Source organism: Patagioenas fasciata, chromosome 11, assembly GCF_037038585.1.
Source record: "Patagioenas fasciata isolate bPatFas1 chromosome 11, bPatFas1.hap1, whole genome shotgun sequence".
In the NCBI taxonomy this organism is placed as follows: Eukaryota; Metazoa; Chordata; class Aves; order Columbiformes; family Columbidae; genus Patagioenas; species Patagioenas fasciata.
Genome location: NC_092530.1, coordinates 21,768,080 through 21,786,677, shown reverse-complemented (window position 1 = coordinate 21,786,677; position 18,598 = coordinate 21,768,080). Strand labels below are relative to the sequence as shown.

At 40.5% G+C, this 18,598-nt stretch overlaps 1 protein-coding gene across 1 annotated transcript in view; it reads right to left on the bottom strand.

Annotated features, from left to right (window-relative positions):
• Nucleotides 1-7,003: 7,003 nt before the first annotated feature.
• The window catches only part of LOC136106210 (transmembrane 9 superfamily member 2-like), a 30,822-nt gene continuing 19,227 nt past the window's right edge, over nucleotides 7,004-18,598 (bottom strand). Inside the window, exons 13-17 of the mRNA XM_065846415.2 lie at nucleotides 17,379-17,538; nucleotides 16,604-16,755; nucleotides 15,045-15,156; nucleotides 14,465-14,636; nucleotides 7,004-7,632 (exon numbers count right to left, since the gene is read on the bottom strand). Coding sequence (XP_065702487.1) covers nucleotides 7,565-7,632; nucleotides 14,465-14,636; nucleotides 15,045-15,156; nucleotides 16,604-16,755; nucleotides 17,379-17,538 — 664 coding nt within the window. The 3' untranslated portion in view covers nucleotides 7,004-7,564. The remainder of the gene's footprint in view (nucleotides 7,633-14,464; nucleotides 14,637-15,044; nucleotides 15,157-16,603; nucleotides 16,756-17,378; nucleotides 17,539-18,598) is intronic.

Below are 18,598 nucleotides of genomic sequence, written 5' to 3'. Positions count from 1 at the left end.
CCTCCTCCCTACATCATCTAACACAGCATTGTCCTAAAGGTCTGCAGGTGTTCTCCATGCCCACAATCACTGCAGTCAACCCTTTCATGGAGTATAAGCCCTAAACATGCTATAGACAGATCTCCACTAGCCATAACATAGACCACAGCCCAGTGGGATGGGAGATGAACATGACACATGCCCTGAGGGCCTCTCCTGTACAACAAAAAGCTGGTTCCACATGTAACATCTCACCACCCATGGCAGTAACACGTCTGTGCTGCCAACTCTGATGGCCAAGCACCTTCTCCCATTGCCACTGCGAGTCAAGTATCATTCTTTTGGTTTTACACCCAAAGCACAGAAACACCCCAGCTGACAAACTGAGCTTGCATGGTCTCATTCCCTGCTTTAACTTTCCCCATTTGAATACTTCACCATGAAGCCATTTAGTCTCAGCTAAGCCCAGAACAATCTTTTCCCCACCTCAAGGTCCTGCAGCACCAAGGTCCTGCTGTTTTCCAGCTCCTGGGGAGGTACCTCACCAGGGGGTTTCCAAGCTTGCTGTAACAGTGGCATTGCAGCCTGGGGACACACAGCCAGGACACACCATAGCAAAGACACTCTCCTGCCCAGTGACACTCCCTGCTCCAAGGAGCCTCGGAAACCAGGTCCTACCTCCCAACAGACCACCCACCCCACTTCTGCCCAGGAAAGCCCCATCCCGAGGTAATATCACTGCAGTTACTGTCACAAACACCCCCTTTTCCTCCACCCCCTCCAGAGAGAGAAAGTTCAAGAAATGCAGTTTGTCTAACTCACATCTTGCTCTGTTGCTTGAGGCACAGGAAGGACCAACAGAAGCTACAGCCAACAGCCCAGTACTCACGTCCTTCTCCAGCTCCTCTCCCAACCACAGCTGAAAGCCCTAACACCTTCAAAAAGTCACAGGTCTTATGGGCTTTGCTGCTTAACAACCCTCAGCTGCACAATTAACACCAGTTCAACTGTTTTCCCTTTTTGATACAGCTCAATTGCCCCAGTCTGCCCTACATGAAGCTGTTCATGCAGCCCCCCCAAGACATGTCCTCAACCATTTTACCTGCTTTTCCTCTGTTTCCCTAATTCCCATAGGACTTCTTCCTGCAGCACGAGCTCACCCTGGAATGCATGAAGGCTGTTGATTCAGATAAGTATCTGCCTTTTTCCTTTTTTCCTTTCTTCCTCTTAAGCAAAGCTTCCCTGCTGGTGCAAACTCCAAAGGAGGTGTTTGGAGAGAAGAGAAAGCTGGAAGCCAAATGAGCCTGTGTGGACCCTGAGGACTTAAAGCCACCTGCATGACCCCACTTCCCACAGCCTGGCTGGGATCCCCCCCGGCTGGCTCATCTGCACTCCTCCCAAAGGGATGCCAGCCCCACGCAGCCATTTCACCTTGTTTGAACATCCACCCAACACTAACACCGCTTCTCTTTCTGCTCCAGACCAACACCAGTGAGAAACCTGAAAAGTGTCCCCTATTGCTGCCTGTGATCTTCAGAGAACATATACTCAATGCATCCCACATGTCCATGGCAAACAGAAGATCAGTCCAGAAAGACCAGAGTAGCTATAGCAGGCAGGATGGGGATCATCCTGAGATGCTCAGTGCTGGCATCAGTAGCAAATTTGTTGGAAAAAGTAGCCCCTAACAACCTGCAGGGAAACTACACATCATCCCCTGCCAATCTGATGGATTGTCTCTTAATCTGGATTAAGTTTAGGCCCGAGTGTGTGATCAGGCCATGCAACGTGGACACCTGTGAATGTAAAGGCACAAGCAGCATCTGCCGGATTTGCTGAGCCAAATGCAGCCACAGCTTCTGTGCAGTTTGGGGAAACCACTTTCTCTCTGCTGGTCACAGCACTTCCAAGGTGACAGCAGTGCCCTGCACACCTCGCCCAAAACACACAGATATTACTCACATCGGTGTTGCAGAAACCCCCATGAGGAAGAGGGAAGGCGATTGCAGCTGTGGTGGTCTCAGGACAGTGATAGAAGAAGCTCTTTAGGCAGAGGGAGTCTCTTATGAAGCCAACTAAGACAGCCAGGACACCTGGCCACAGGCTGCCCTCCCCAGCCCCGCTCTGCTGGCCGGGCTACCAAGGCTGATGCAGTGGCCACAGCCCAGCCTGCCGGCACAAGCTACCGTGAGGTCTGGCCACGATGCCCAAAATGCTCCCAGCTGCTGGGGTCTGGCATGAGCCAGCAAGCTCCAGCTTTCTTTGCGTGGCTGCTCTTGCTTGTGAGGTTTCTTTACTGTCTCTCTTTCTGCCTGCAGCCATCATCCCTTGGGGTGGGTGTTTTTGAGGTGCTGACATTGCACCGGTAGCTCCAGCGCAGTCTGGGAGCGATGGCTCTTGATCCACCCACCAACCATGCTACCGGGATTTTCTATACTGCCGTTCTCCAGAACTTACAGCCCCATCGAGAGTTCGGTTGTGTATGTCTCTTCCCTATTAACATCCTCTGGATGTACGAACACAATCCTCACCTGTGGAGTCCAAAGGACTTCTTCCAGGGCTCCCATGCCTTTTCATCTACTGCAGAGCCCATCAAGGAGCAGCACAGGAGGGAAATGAAAGAAAAAAAATACGGGAGGCACATATGCACATCTGATTAACCTTTCTGTGATAAACCAAGGAGCTCAAGGGCCCCATTCTCTCTGCCCCTGCAGTAACTCTCCTGGTTTTATTGTTTTATGATGCCAAACATATAAGAGCTTTTTGTGAGTTGCAAATAGAATGTAAATTACCTTGGGTAAACTCTGCAGACATTAACGTTACCTATAAAAATCCTGGTGCTAAATAGCTTCACAGAAATTCTAAGGGCTTCCTGGTTTGTATGAGCAAAGCTAATCAGTGTGTGCAGCCTGCAACTAAAAGGCATCTAAATTGGGAAGATAAAGTACTGTATTGTGAACTTGCTAACTGCAGTTGCTTTGGATACCAAAACAGACAGTGACCCTGACCTGAAGTTTTGGGCACAGGCTTGCAGCATCTCAACAGAACATGAAAGGCTTCCATCCTGCTTTTATCCCAGCACAGTCAAAGACATCCCACCCGCGTGTGAAGAAACCGTAGTAAGAAGGATGCACCCTGTCTCCAGGAGAGTTGCATTGCTGGATCTTATCCTAGGGGAAAGACCTTTCCCTCCCACCATTTGCCATAAAAGTCCCTTCTCCACAAGCAAATTACACTGTAACCAAGTCATGACCTTGGCCTTAATGAAGAGGTTTAAACAGTTCGATCTCTTCACATGTACGTACCCCCCCGGACCCCCTCCTGGGCTCGGTCACTGCAGGAATGCACTGGAAAGCTCTGGGAAATGAGGTCAGACACACTTTTTCACACTTTCTGGCACGAAAGGCTCTGCTCAGGGCAAAACGGCGTCCACAGATGTGAAAGAGAAAGGGAAAATGAAGGCCACGTAACCCAAAGCCACCTGCACAGCCCTCAGTGTCTTTTCTAAAAATAAGGAATGGTTAGTGCACGCAATTTGTATTTAATAAAAATAGGAATATTAAAATAATTCTATTACACGAGTTTAGCAGACAGTTTTTAATACTCAGATCTAAGTTTACTTAAATTAAACAAGTCATACTTGCAAGGGAAGAGCACAGCAGCTTCACATTTTTATTCTTAAGCCTGGAAGCACCAGCAGCTGTTCTGTAGAAACGTGACTTCATTCCTGCTGCCAAGTGAAAACACAAAGTAATATCAGACTGGTCAGAGAGACAGTGACACCTGTGCTGAACTTTATTTCCATTATCTTCAGCGATACAGCTCATGGGTATGGAAGTGGACATGAGAACATCTGGTGTAAGACTATGAAGGACAGATTTCCATCAGGGAAACATCCTTTATCTTACAATTTCTGACCAGCACGACCTAACTTTTCTCCATCACTTCAGCAGCCATTTACCCTGTCTCCAATTCTTACGATGCAAAATGTCTAATAATCCTTCTTTTATGCATGATCTTTACAGCACCAGTTATAGTCCTCAAAGAAGTTTACATAGGTCTGGGCAGGAATTCCCTATACATATTGCACCCAGCTGTACGTCAGCGTGGCCTTGTTCTGGCATTTACATTCAGGAATGAAGATGAGGCTGTGTCTGTTCAACACTGTTCAAGCAAGTGGAAAGAAATGTAAAACATCAGCACTGAAATCCCTCCTTCCTTTGAGGTTCTGTTGTAACTTGTCAAGTTTTACTTAAAATATGACAAAAACGACATTATACAAAGTCTGCTGGATTGGGGTGGTTGTTACAAGAAGATTCTTACACAGGAGATGCTTTACTTTGTCTGCTGCGAGTCATTACTGGGAGCATCACAAAAGTGCAATGTAGACTTCTAGAACTTAACCTAATCTTTTTTAAAGTGGGCAGGAAGACTCGAGTATCTGCAACAGAAATGCTTTTCTGATCCCATTGTTGTAATGAGAGTAGATTAATAATAGTTATTTCCACTTAACAGCTATTATTCATAAGTTAATATAAAATGGGTTAGAGACACCAGTTACTGGTAATCAAAGTACTTAAAACATCTGTGTCCCCATACTGACCATTTCTTCTTCAAACCCCACGGCTGATTCAACACAAGAGTGGACAAGATCTTCACCCATAGCTTCAAAAAATCCCAAAGAACACTGAGAGTCGCTGGAAACCCACATGATTACAGCCCATTCTGTGCACAATGAAATTAAAATTATGAAGTTTATCCACTACTTTCTGGTTAGGACTTACACCACCTTTACGTTGATACATGCTCAGGACAATTCCTAGAGAACTTACAGCCTGGTGACTTGCTCTGTAAGTGCAAAGCCAAAAGACAGCCTGCAGATTTACCTCAATAAAAAAAAAGATACCAGAAAATTCTAAGGGCTTATCTTCAAATTCCCTGCAAGCAGCACAAATCTTAGATCTGGGGCCAGCAAAAGTGTTTAGATGTAGAGAGACATCGGGAGATGAGCGGGGTTGTTGTCTCTTGGGCAGGGAGAGGGCAGCAGCAGCAGCAAATCTCACAAGTGCCCATGGAGGAGAAAACGGGCACTATTTTCAAACACGGCACCACTCAGCTCTCAGTTGGTCAGGATACTGTCTGCCCTGGCTCAGCCCCGTAGCATGTACATAAAGAGTATCCCTAAAATTTACTTAGTACTCAAACGTACAGCCCACGTCAGACCATTACAGCATGATAATTGCCTTCGCCACATCAATATCCATCTATTTTGAAGAAATGAGACCAAAACTCAAGACTCTCTCTGTTTCAGATACACTCCATTGCTCTGCAACATTGCCTCCACCACAAAGACTGTAGAATTAAGAATTATGACAGATTTGCAGGAATGGGGCCTATTACGAAAAGCAAACCAAGTGCTCTCATGGTAACTACATGAGAATGACTGATTTTACTTTTACGGCTTTGGCTCTAGACTGCTGGCAAGCTTCAGAAACTGCCTTAACCCGGTTTCTATGTTTTAGCTCACTAGTAGTCACAGCAAAAGTAGAGAAAGCACCACAGACACAATTCTATAACTCATTTTACTTTGCTTTTTGTGAAATGCATATTTATTAATTTGGCAAAATTTCCTGCTGAGGTTTCATGCCAATTGCAGCTCCAAATTCTCTCATGAATTCATTTCCCTTTGAACATGTAAAATTCAAAAGCAGCTTCAGCCAACAATTCTGAAGTATCCCATAAAAAAAAATTCTTTAAATATAAGATTTAATAGGAAGGACCTTTTTAAACAGAGCAGCACTGATTTCAATATGAGCATGACATTTTTAATAGAGCAAATGGTGCTCTTGAACCAGCAGACAACCACAAGCCAATTTCTCTAATGGCAACTCTGTAGTTTTCCACCTCTGGGAGGGAACAGAATGGAAATGGAGATTTTGGTGGCAGGAGAGGAAAACATCTGTGAGGTCGAGTTGCCATCGAGAGCACCTGAACCTCACTCGGAACAACCTTTATTGTAGCCAGTTCCTCCTGCTGTGCTAACGTTTGGCTCTTTCCATTAAGTTGTTTAAAGCCCCATTTGTATGTCACAGGCACTGTTTGAAGGATGCAGCCTGGTACTTATCCCAGCTTAGCCAGGTGATCTGTCCCACGCTTCAGTAACCTGGAAGGAACAACTACACACAGAGGTGAGACTGGAAATCCTCATACCTAAGATTACATTTTGGAAAGGATATTAAACATTAACTACAATTATCTGGTATTTGTATGACTACAAAAAGATATGGAGTCATTTTGGGTCTTGTTAAACTGCAGGCTTAGACATGGAAAAGCAGCTTCCAGCGATGACTGTTTCCATATGCCAGTTAATAAGCTTTGAGTATTTCACCCATTAATCTGAGTGAACATCCCCTTATTCATCTCCAGCCAGGTCAGTAACATGGCCGTTTCAATTATGTGGCTGCAGTGACTCTCTGCTCAGCTTCAAGTGCAATTCAGGATTTTGGGGAGCCTCTATAAAGCCTTGTCATTCCCAAGAGAAGAATGCCTGCAATCTTAGAACTGAAGAGGCTATTAAGATACTCCATCTCATGTAACCCAGCGCTTAAGCACAAGCTCTGCAGAGCAGGAAGAAAGGCTTCATCTTTAAGAATCGTTCATTCCAAAACCCACTAGATTTATGGCTAAACACCCTGAACAAGCTTTACACAGCCTTCACAGGATGAAGAACTGAGATGTGTGTTTCAGAGGGCTAAAAGAAGGGAAAGGGTTTTCACTCTTTGACGAAGTAATAGTTTGCCCAACAAAAAAATATTTGGGGGAAAGTCAGGAAAGCGCAGGTAACGACAGCAGCTTCAGGAGCTTTGGCCCATCCTACAGCCATGGATTGAAGCGACCTACCGGTCCTTCTGCCTGGACAATCTGCAGCCAAACTGCTTAGAAACAATACAAAACTCCAGTCAAACTGATGTGATCGGTGTCCAAGTAGTGAAGGCCTAATTAACAAGAAAGGAAGCAAGTCAGCTGGAGCTGTGCAGTTTTATTTGAACAAAAACCAGTGTCGGTATTTTTAATAAAGTCTACATTACACTAAATGCATGTACATTTGTAAGAAGATATCTAGTTGTAAAGAAGGTGCAGGATAATATGTACAATCATAGTTAAGTTAAAAAAATTCACATTTTACATAGATTGGCTTGACAGTTCTATGCTTTCATGGTATATAAATGGTAACCAAAAGAGGTAACAACAACAAAAGAAAAAACCGAACACACACAAGGAATTTCAGCTGGAGGACTGTGTAATGCACTCATTTTTTTCAAATAAACTAGTTCCCAGAATTTTTATTTGTCCTAAGTCAAATTTTGGGTATAATTTTTAGAATTATTAGAATTAACATGTTCAATGAGCATACTTATGTAAACATTTTTTCAATGGTGCCATTTCCTTCCATTAAAACACCATTATGCTGTAGTCTGCTCTTCGGCTTTTACAAATTAGAATAATTACACAGGATGTTTTTCAATACATGGTAAAAATTATCAAACAGCAAGGGAGATATGTTCAAAAGACACTTTGAAGCTCTTCAGTCCACTTTCACAACACTGTAAATCTTACTTACAAACCAGAAGCAGGCAAAAAATCCAATAGTCCCTAAAATGAGAAAGTGAAAATGGTTAGTTTATCTTCCAGAGAAAAATCTAACAAATACCTCCCAGCAGGACAGAATATAACATTGTAATCCAGCTAACTATCCAGAATAACAGCAATTGTTAAATGTAACAACACACATTCATCCCTAGGCTAAGTTATTGATTTAGATCAACCATGACTTTCAGGAGCAGGCGGCTTGATGCCTGCATTTAAACCACTGACAGTGATGCCACCATCACCACCAGCCAGCACACAAGCGCCATTTAAGAAACTGACTTTTATACCAACAAAGTCAACACCTACCTGGTTTTTTTAGCTCTACAATAGTTCACAGGCACCAATGAATTACACCACAAAACAAGGCCTTGGGGAAAGTTAACTGGATCAGTTTTCTGTTCATAGTGCTCTATTTATGCTCAAAACCAGGAAACTACTCAATCTGTATATCCTGTTACTTTCTTTTGCTAAAGCAATGCTCTGAATGCTACAGCAGCTGGGAGTAAGCATCAGAAGAAACTAGCAGTGACACAAACCAAAACATGTAATTTTGTGTAACGCGTATTCCAGCTGCGGATTTTCTTGCCACAGGTCACTATAGGTAATAAAAACCATACACTGGTTTGGGCAACTGAACAAATTCACAAACACAGAAATCCAAAGGCTATTAATTACATAGACGCCCTTTCAAGTGTTAAAAAAGCCCTTGAGCCTGATGGGAGGCTGGGAGAAAGTACCAGTTCAGGCTTGCCCTGTTCCCACACCCTTTCCTGGGAGTCCTGCTGTGGGGGTGCCTGGGCAGCACCCCTGTGGGCTGGTTTGGTAGAGCCTTCCTTCATTGCTTACCAATCCAGTTCTTCAGTCATCCAACTCAAATTACCTTCTGGAGTGACTCTGGGCCACATGTGGCTCAAGTTAGTACAATACGGAGTAAGATGGTGGGGAGAGGAGATAACGCTGAATGAGATTAGTCTATACCAATTTTCTGGTTTTAGGCCGAAGAACAAGTCTGTGGTTTTCATCCCACAGTCACTATTATGTGGCAACTGCAAAGACATTGTCCATCATGTTTATTTTCAAATTACTTTAAGACCTTCATATACAAGAAGACATTGAGCACCACACAATTATTTAAGTCTTAAGCCTCTAAGAGAAGTGATGCATTGTTCCTCATGCTTTTTAGGGGTAAACTGCCTTACCAGTTTAAAAAAAAAAAAAGGAAGGTCTCAGTTTCAGCTGAATTCACTCAAAGACACAGCAACACAGCAGCCCTGTGACACTCCTCACCAGCTATACTACAGGCACTTGCAAGAGCAGGCACTCTGCTCCTCCAGTTTTACATTCATCCCTTTTTGTTTGTACAGCCCACATTTCACATCAGCACCAACTTCTCTCACTACTTCATTGTGACTGGTTTATCAACTAGAAGGTTCTCTATTAAGCACTTGCCTTTTCTACATTCATTACATTTCTGTCTTTCAAACCACATCTACGCATTTGATAAGTGAGGAACCTGTGTGTGGATGCTTATTATCTATATGCCAATTCTTGTGTTCATCATGCTACCATGTATATTTGCAGTTAAAGGCTTTTTGACAGCCTACTATTATATGCCACAGATTACCCTTTCCCTCCAAGTTTGCTGTTATCATCCTCTCAAACAGTAGGAGACGGCAGATTTACCGCTGTTGATAGGAGATCACACACCAACCACAGAAAGAATTTAATTCCTTTGTAGGCTTGACATCACTAAGTCTTTGCAGTTTATGGTCAATTCTCCCTCCTTCCTACTGTGTCAAATACTCCAATATCAGCATTGTTACTCTAAGCCTTACTCTCATGTTTTTTTCCTAATAATGGTTCTCAGCGTTTGCTTTCTAGCTGTTTTTATAATATAGCCCAATTTGAGCCTTTTACAGCTTTGAAAGCGATGTTTCTTCTAAATGCTTAACAGATATCTTAAAAATCTATCTGCTGTTCTAGAACAAAATTGTAATATCATAAAAATTTATAACTAACACAAGAATGAGATTTTCTACAGTTTTCTGAGCATGACATAACTTAATATGGGAATACACTCCAAATCCACAGTATTTTCCTCCGATCCTTGTCACTCTGAATCTTGCCGATATACCAGCTTTCTAGAAAACACGGCCTCATTGGTAGCAGAATCTGAAGACTTCATACTGTGAACAACCATTTCATCTATAAACAGATTCTCACAGGTTTCAGTAACATTGATTTTCAACTTCCCTCCTAAAAAAAAAGTCTGTTTAGCAAATAAAGTTTAAAAAAGGAGCAGGGGGTACTTGTTTTTTTTAATCAGAAACTGTTCCAATGTAGCGGAATCAGACTATGACTGTGTTTCCTAACATGAGCTGTAAGTGGTAACGTTTGTCGGACACCAGATTTGAACCACGAATGTATAAGAGACTGGACTGATCACCAAAACACAGCTTTATGTAGTCAGTACCTTCCCTGGGAGCAGTTTCCTTCTGTTGTTACCTCCACAACAATATTTCAAGCTTACTAGCATCGTAATTTCTTCTTCCCTCCCATGAACAAAGGTATCCTACAAATTCCAGATGCAGACAGCTCTATGGACCAGAAACTTTAAGATGAGCATCAAACTAAGGACCCCAAAAGTACCTCTCCTAAACAGTATACTTGATGCTCAAAGATCGGAACGGTTTAAAGGTGTCGGCAAAATCACAACTAGGTTGAAAATCTACCTCAAAAATCCAACTGCAGATTTAGAAGGGAGAATTAATCGCAGTAAATCAACTAGGTGTTTTTAGTACTTTTTTTGGTGTTTTGCAGTAACATGGGCCAACCACACAGACCAGGAACTTCCAAAAGCTCAGGTCTGCACAGACTTGTGTTGATATAACAAAAAACAGCATTGACAGAAATGAATGTAAGCTAAGTAAACACTACTCATACGCTGCTTTAAGTTGTACCACTGCTTTACCTACAGGATTTCTTATGGTACTGCAGCAAAAAGGCTTAACTTTTTTTTTAGAAGGTAAGCAGTACGGTGCCTGGTTCCCATGAAATTCAGTGTTTTTTCCACTTCAGACCTGGGGGTGCTTGTGACTCCATGAACTACTAAGAGGTCTGCAAAAGGTAATTCAGTCAAAATGTTTCCAATTGTCTATATAGGAGTAAATATCCAAATCAGAAAGGGATCTGCAAATGAACAATGACTGGGGAAGAACAACTCTAAACTAGTTTGGCTTGTTTGAAAAATCTAGTTAGAATATGTTTTCTACATTTTATTCTATTTCACAAGTTTGCCATTTGCTAAAAACTTCAGCACTTTACACAGAAAAGCATCAACACACTGGATCTTTAGGCCAGTGCTGAGTATAACAGGTTCTCAGATTTCCTTTTTAACTACTTGGAGTAAAGCTGATCTCAAGACACACAGAAATGCATGATGGGTAGACCTTTATTTTTTCCCAAGTGGATGCCCTTCATATTTTAAGATCCTGCCTTCCTAAATAACCCCTACCAGTCTACAGAACTGATGCCATCCTGCAGCTCACTGGACATCACAGATCACCCTGGGGGGCTACAGCTAAAATACCATTTTTGTGGGGACTATTTAAAATTCAAAAACCCAGTTGTGAAGATGTCTCAAATAATTTCTCTAACCAAGATGCAAAATATGTCAAATACATCCATTCATACTTACTAGGGAGACATGGATGCTTCAGTTGTTTTATCTTTTTGTCCTACAGTTTCTATACTGTAGGATACTCTGGTCTGCAATATATACTACCACTCAGCAACAGTTTTCTTATACACAGAAAGAAGATCACAAGCTAGCATCGAACTGGACAAGGGAAAGTTATTAGTAAACTAGTTTAAATTCAAAATTAAAACAAGGATTATTGCACAGAATAATGCCAAAATACATTAAGCAGACTGTTCTGCTCTATTCATTTCTCCTAGCTTTATTGTTTAATGAAGAAAAAAGAATTCAAAGCACGAACAGATTGTAAGAAAGTAAATAGAAAATGACTCTGCACTTGGCTGATACTTCTTATGTACCTTAAAAGCTCTCTGTATCATACTGGTTTCAATCACCGCACAGTGGTGGGTGCTTCAGAATCTTGGATTCTAAACACAATCTGCCCAGAAGATCAAAACTCAATTTTGAAAACGGCATTAATTCACAAGTGAAAATGATGTTCAAAAATAGAGGTCACTGTAAAGCAACATGCTTTGACTATGTTCAGCATTTTTTCACCTCCTAGCATAAACCGCATGTAATCACATAGCTATCCCCATTCGACCACACGTATTATTTCTTGAAAGATTAGCCACACTTGGTACGTTAAAATAAAATTGCCTTGTTTGGGTGCGTACATTAATTATTAGACTTCACCAGTCAGATTATGTTACTGTTGTTGTTGCCACACAAGCATTCAGCTCCAGTTTACTTATTCATTGTGATCTCTTGTTACGTCCAAAGTGACACAACACCCACCACATAGGAGGTATTAAAACTGCCCTTTATATTTCTGTCGCAGTTGCTGAGACCTAATATGCAAAAATAGAGAAAACCAAAATACCTAGTACTAACTTCAGTGGAACAGACCAAGGTCCCCTTTTGGGAACACACATACAGGAAGAACACTAGTACTGCACATAACATGTAAAAGCTACGTTAAATAAATTCCCTCATCTCCATAAACTTGTGAAGGGCTGAACCTTTATTTTCCAAAGCAAATGTTATTAAGGAATATTTTTTACATGTAACTTTGCTTGAGTCATCGATCTATAACAGCTTACGTTTCAGCCCAAAAAAGGTAATTATCAAACTAATAATAGGAAATAAATTTATGACAACATTTTGTGTTAAAAAGGATTTATTACACACTCCATATACTTTCTGCCTTTCTAGTGACTAGCTATTCTATCCAACTTAAAAAAAAAAGGACCACATAGTTAGCAGCTTTCTTCATAAACTCCAAATACAGCACAGCCACTGCTAGCGTGTTTTTATTAACATAAAAAACCAAAACACTGCACAGTTTATTATTGTACTTTTGGGGCCTCACTGGCCTCCACATCAAGAACTCCAGGATCAGCACATCTGAAGCTTTTAATACCATTTCAGCAGCTGCCATGACAATTTCAATTATCGTTTTATATATGAAAGGGATATTTTTAATTCTACCAATTTGCATCTTGTAAGTGAAATTGAAATTGGCAGAACAGCAACTAACCTATGCTAAAACCCAGGCACACATTAGCATATTGCTTTAGTTTAAAAGTAATTAAAACATTTTACACTATAGTTTGTTTGGTTTTTTTCATATATATATATATATATATATACACACACATATTTATAAAACAGAGGATATCTGGAACTTGTCTGTTTTGCCAGGATTTAAGCAGGGTTTTAACTGTCAGCATGTCAACTTCTAGGATTGCCTTCTAATAATTACAAAAATTAAATCCTCCCTTTTTTGCCCACTTCTTTTTAAACTTTCTTTGGAAGACAGACAGGTCTAAATAACAAACAGCAATAAAAATCTAACACTAAGTGCCTGTTAATGTTATTTAATATAATTTCTAGAGAGTACCTGCTCTGTACAAACACATACAGTAGTTTTCTTTTGTGTTTTACTATAAATAGTGCTATTTTGCCTCATGCTCGACCAGTATCAGAAGCAATAAAGATGAAAGAGGTCCTTCTCACTGCCGAACTGACAAACTTGGAAATCTGATGCTAAGACTTACTTTCATTAATTATTTTAGCCACTTTTAACCACATCACGGGAGTCAAGCGATACACCGCATAAAGCAAACACAAAGTAATTACAGCAGGTTTTAATAATGAGGTAGAAGATGTTAAGAAGTAACAATTCGAACCATCACATCATCCACAAAGAGATCCCATATTACAAATCTTAGCAATGAATATAAAGGTTGGTTTATGGAACAACCCATTATATATGAACTAGCATTTTCTCTAGTTCTGTCACTGCAGTACATCATGACACTAAGCACAGCGATACAGAAAAGATCCGACTTCATGTGTTAAAACCACATATACAACAGCAGCAGTATGATGAACAGGGATACAAAATGCTCCTGGCTATTTTTAAGGGCCAGTACCCTTCAAAGAGCTTCTAATTTCATCTAACACATGGTAAATCTGGCACAGATTTCACATCAAATGAACCTCAAAATTAGAGTTTGAGCCAAGTGATTATGAACATTAGAGTAATTCTACAGAAGACACTTAGTCTGCACAAGAAAAGACAGACTACCAAAAATGAAGAGAGGTATTCAAATAGGTTCCTCCTGTTAAGGTACATTCCTGCCACTAAGAAGTGGTGCTTAATGAGCAGGTTAAGACCATCCCTAACAGTTCAGAGTTCTCTAATGGCAGCATTCACTCCTTTCCCCAGCACAAACCTGGGTCACTCACTGAAAACATCTTTTATTCTCCATATACAGAGTGCTGTACCTCTAAAGAGCTTCTAGAACCAATTGTGAATTCTAGAATTAAGTTAATCTTGATATCAAAGTGAACAAGAACAGCACTTTGAAAATGTAATGGTTTGAACTCACTGCTAATACAATATTCAATAAAGGAAAATTAATTACACTATAAATAAATGTAGCTTCAAGTTAGAAAAAATAACTTGAAAAGTATCTTATGTGTCTTGTCACAAACCAGAGAAGTAACACTGTCTAAAGAGTCATGAATTGTATTAAATGTTTCAGATAATCTCAATTTCACCTAATGTTTCTCATTTAAAAAAGAGGACCTCCCCCCCCACATTCATTTTAGTTTGAGCACTGTACTTACCTGTGAAAAGGAAAAAAATCAAGACCATGATCATTGTGTAACCAAAGTATAAAATGGTGCTAGCGGTTCCTGTTATCTGGAGTTTTGAGAAGAAGTAATGAACTGCATAGATAAAGAGATAAACTGCTGTAAAGCTGCTCGTCAAGAACGATCGCCACCACCAATGATAATCCTGAAAGAAACAACCATTCACTAAGAGACATCACATAGAAAACAGAATATAAATAAACTGGTTAAAAAAACATTGTCTTATGAAATACATTGAATTCTTCAAAATCTATCTAAAAAAAAAAAATCCAACATTGCACATAGCTACTTTTTTTCCCTTTCTCAAAGTCAGCTGTATTCCTTCCATGGCAAACATGAAAATATTAAAGATCAAGGCTGTTTATTTTTGCTTATCTGCTGCAAACAGTGAATTTTGAAGCAAGATATGCATTTCAGAATAGTTAGACATGTCAAAGGCTGACAATACAATCCATTCAGAGTCCAGCACACGGCAGTATCTGTGAATACCTCAACTCTATTTCTAACAGCTTCCAGCTAAAAGTATGATCTACATCAAAACTGTACTTGTTACCTCTGCACACAGATGGAAGTAGCACAGCAAAACTGTAGCCTCAGAACACGTAATTAGAAGAATTATAAAAACTAGGAACAGGAATCCAAACATGTAGTACATCTGATGAGACCTAAAATAAAAAAAGCACGAGTCTCATTTTTGGCTAAAGGTCTGAGGAAATTTACAGTGTTATATTACCAGATGCTAAGCTAAAAAAAACCAAAAACCAAAAACACACACACACCACTGGGATAACTTTGTCTATACTGCTATTGGCTGATTCATAAAAAGTTTTCTTTACCTGAATGTACTTTGTAAATATACACTCATTTAAACTAGCAGTAATACAACCACTGCTTTACAGAGTAACACGCAAAGGCTTCAGTTACACTTCCCCTGCAATTACCATCTATAAACTTTCATAGAGACAGTTAGGGACAGTTTCCACCAGAGATGTTTATCACTTGGGGTCTCTCAGAGGACTTTTCACTTCCCTGACTCTTGCATCACCTGTACTCTTCCCTAGTTACAAGACCCACTCGTTCCTCCTCAAGCAGCTCAGCTTTCCAGGTGTCTCTGCACCTCCTCACTGAACCCAACCAGACACTCCTCCACTTCCAGACTATCCCCAGACCATGTCTGACTCCCATCCAAGGGCAAACTAAACACAAAAACACTCACAGAAATAAATTCAAGGGAAACATGCTTGTTTATTTTTAACCTGGTGTCTTTCAGCTAAGGGAAGTAACCAAATCAACTCTATTGAGTGATGATGACAATTACTGCAGTGCAAGATTTGACAGAGGGAGTGGAAAGTGCACGTTCCCTCCATTCTTCCCTTCTGTAGGAGAAATAACGAGCAACAATTTGGGAATTGAGTAATTCCAACTCCAAAAAGCCAGAGTGTACCCTGAACGCATTTTCCAGCACAGCTATATTACACAGTTTCTACTTTTGTTGAGGACTAATATAAAAGGCTAACATACATTTGTGTTTAAGAACTGATTTTAAAACCGTTCTGTAAGAAATCTTAACATAAACAGAGGGCACCTTCAGGTTAATATTCTCAACTGAACAACAATATATTAAACATTTTGTATTTACACTGTGAAAGTTATGAAAGACTGCACTGGTTTAATTTTCCATGCACCTGCTTGATTAGATTTTTACAAGATTTAGGAGTGGTGCCAATGTTTCACAGGGACTGGAATCTTTGTTTTGCAGAACATCAGATCCCAAGATCATGACCTGATTCTGATTTAATAGCTGATCATATTAGTTTCCTAAATCATAATATAGTTACACACCAGATTAGGGTCCACCTAACCACAACAGTATGAAACCATGTTTGTGCTGTTCAGAGCCAGAAAGATAAAACAAGGCAACAGGACTCTAATTTCACACTTTGCAGTTGTCAATAAGAACTAGTTTTATAAATTCTAAGCACAGGAATACATATGCAGACAAAAGTCTGCAAGAAGATTAAAAGAAAATATATAAAAATTGGTTTATTTATTATATTAATTGGTTTGGGATGTTCAAACCAGCATAACTAGAACAACAAGAGTGATACTCACCAAATGCTATTCAGAATGAAAAAAAGTTGAATAAAAATACAGCCAAATGGCAAGATACCACCCATTATGATACCAGGCAACGGCTTTGTGAAAAAGGATTGTTCTGGAATTTGGCGAGGAATCTGGTTTGTACGAACTGGATGTTCAATAGGCTACAAAATAAATCAATATGATTAAATACAAGTTGTTACATCATAAATAAGATTACTACTTTTCCCTAATATTAGCATCTAAAAATTTCAAGAAACATAACATTATTTTCATTCAGAAACCATCACACGTTACTAAACAAAAAACCTACAAACTTGATATCTATCATTAGGAAAAAAAACACATACGCCTTAGACATTCCAACTATTGGTCAAGTAAGCAAGTCAAAGCATGAAGGAAAGAATCTGCTCAGTCATTAAAAAAAACAAAACCACAACAAAACACCACAACCTTTTTCTTAGTTGTCTGGCACTATCTCAAACTAGTGAAGTACAAACTGAAATGCTACCTCAAAAATAAAAGTGCTGAGGTATTATTGAAGTAGAAGAGACAACGAAGACCTCCAAGAGCACTATTAAATTCTGATTCTAGTGAATGTACACAAGCAAAAAAGTTTAGCGTGACATTACAAGCATATACTCAGTTTCAAAATCCAAGTGAAACATCACTTTACAATCACAGGGCCATAGATGTTTCAATGCAACCGGCTCTTGTATGCTTAGGGATTCAGTGGATCAACTACGGAGGACAGATGTATTTCTGATCTGTATTCACAGAGCCCTACCTTCTCTTTGAAGCCAAAATATGCACCAACAAAGGTTAGTGGGACTGAAATTCCAAACCACATAGCTAGGATAGCAACCAAAGTGCCAAAAGGGATGGCAGCTGAGGATCCTTTCACCCACAGAATGAGATTCATAATGAAGAAATCAGCAAAAACAATCCTGAAAAAAGAAAAATCATAATACGTATTAAAATATTCAGGAAAGAATAAATGCCAGTTAGTATTAAAACAAACCAACCAACCACCCTTCCCACCCACCCCCACACACACACCAAAGCAACCAAACCAACAGAAACAACCACCAAAACAACACCACACAACCAACACCACACAAACCAGTCAAAAGTCTGCATCAGAAAAAAAATGTAGCTTCTTGCAATCTTTCATTCCCTAACAGTTCCAGTTACTTTCTGCAATAGTGCAGTTAACATAAAAATGCTTGCAAAATCCAACAGTTCCAGTGGCAAAGCCGCTATTTAAACAAAGACTCCGCACATAAAACCAAAAAGTAACAGAAACACACCATTGTAAAAATCTATACAAAGTGCTAAAAGATAAAATAAATAATAGAATAGACTATTTCAGTTGGAAAGGACCTACAATCCTCATCTAGTCCAACTGCCTGACCAAAAGTTAAAGCACATTATTAAGCATTGGCCAAATGCCTGTTAAGCGCTAACAGGCGTGGTGCACTGACCACCTCTATAGGAAGCCCGTTCCAGTGTTCGACCACCCTCTCAGTAGGGAAATGCATCGTAATGTCCAGTCTAAACCTTCCCTCGGCACAGCTTTGAGCCATTCTCACGTGTCTCATCACTGGATCCCAGGGAGGAGAGCTCAGCACATCCCCTCCTCGAGAAGCTGGAGGGAGCCACGAGGATCACCCCTCAGCCTCCCCTTCTCCAAATCAGACAAGCCCCAAATCCCCAGCTGTTTCTCCTAGGACATTCCCTCCAGCCATGTCACCAGCTTTGTTGCCCTCTTCTGGACACAGTCAAGGACCTTCACATCCTTCTTAAATTGTGGAGCCCAGACCCACACGCAAGGTACACCAACGCTGAATACAGTTGGACAATCACCCTTCTTGACCAGCTCGTCGTGCTGTGTTTGATGCACCCCAGGACAGGGTTTGCACTTTCATATGTGAATCACCTTTCCTACTACTACCTTTATAGGTCCTTTACAATCAGTAAATCCCCTCTGAAAAAACACAGTGATAG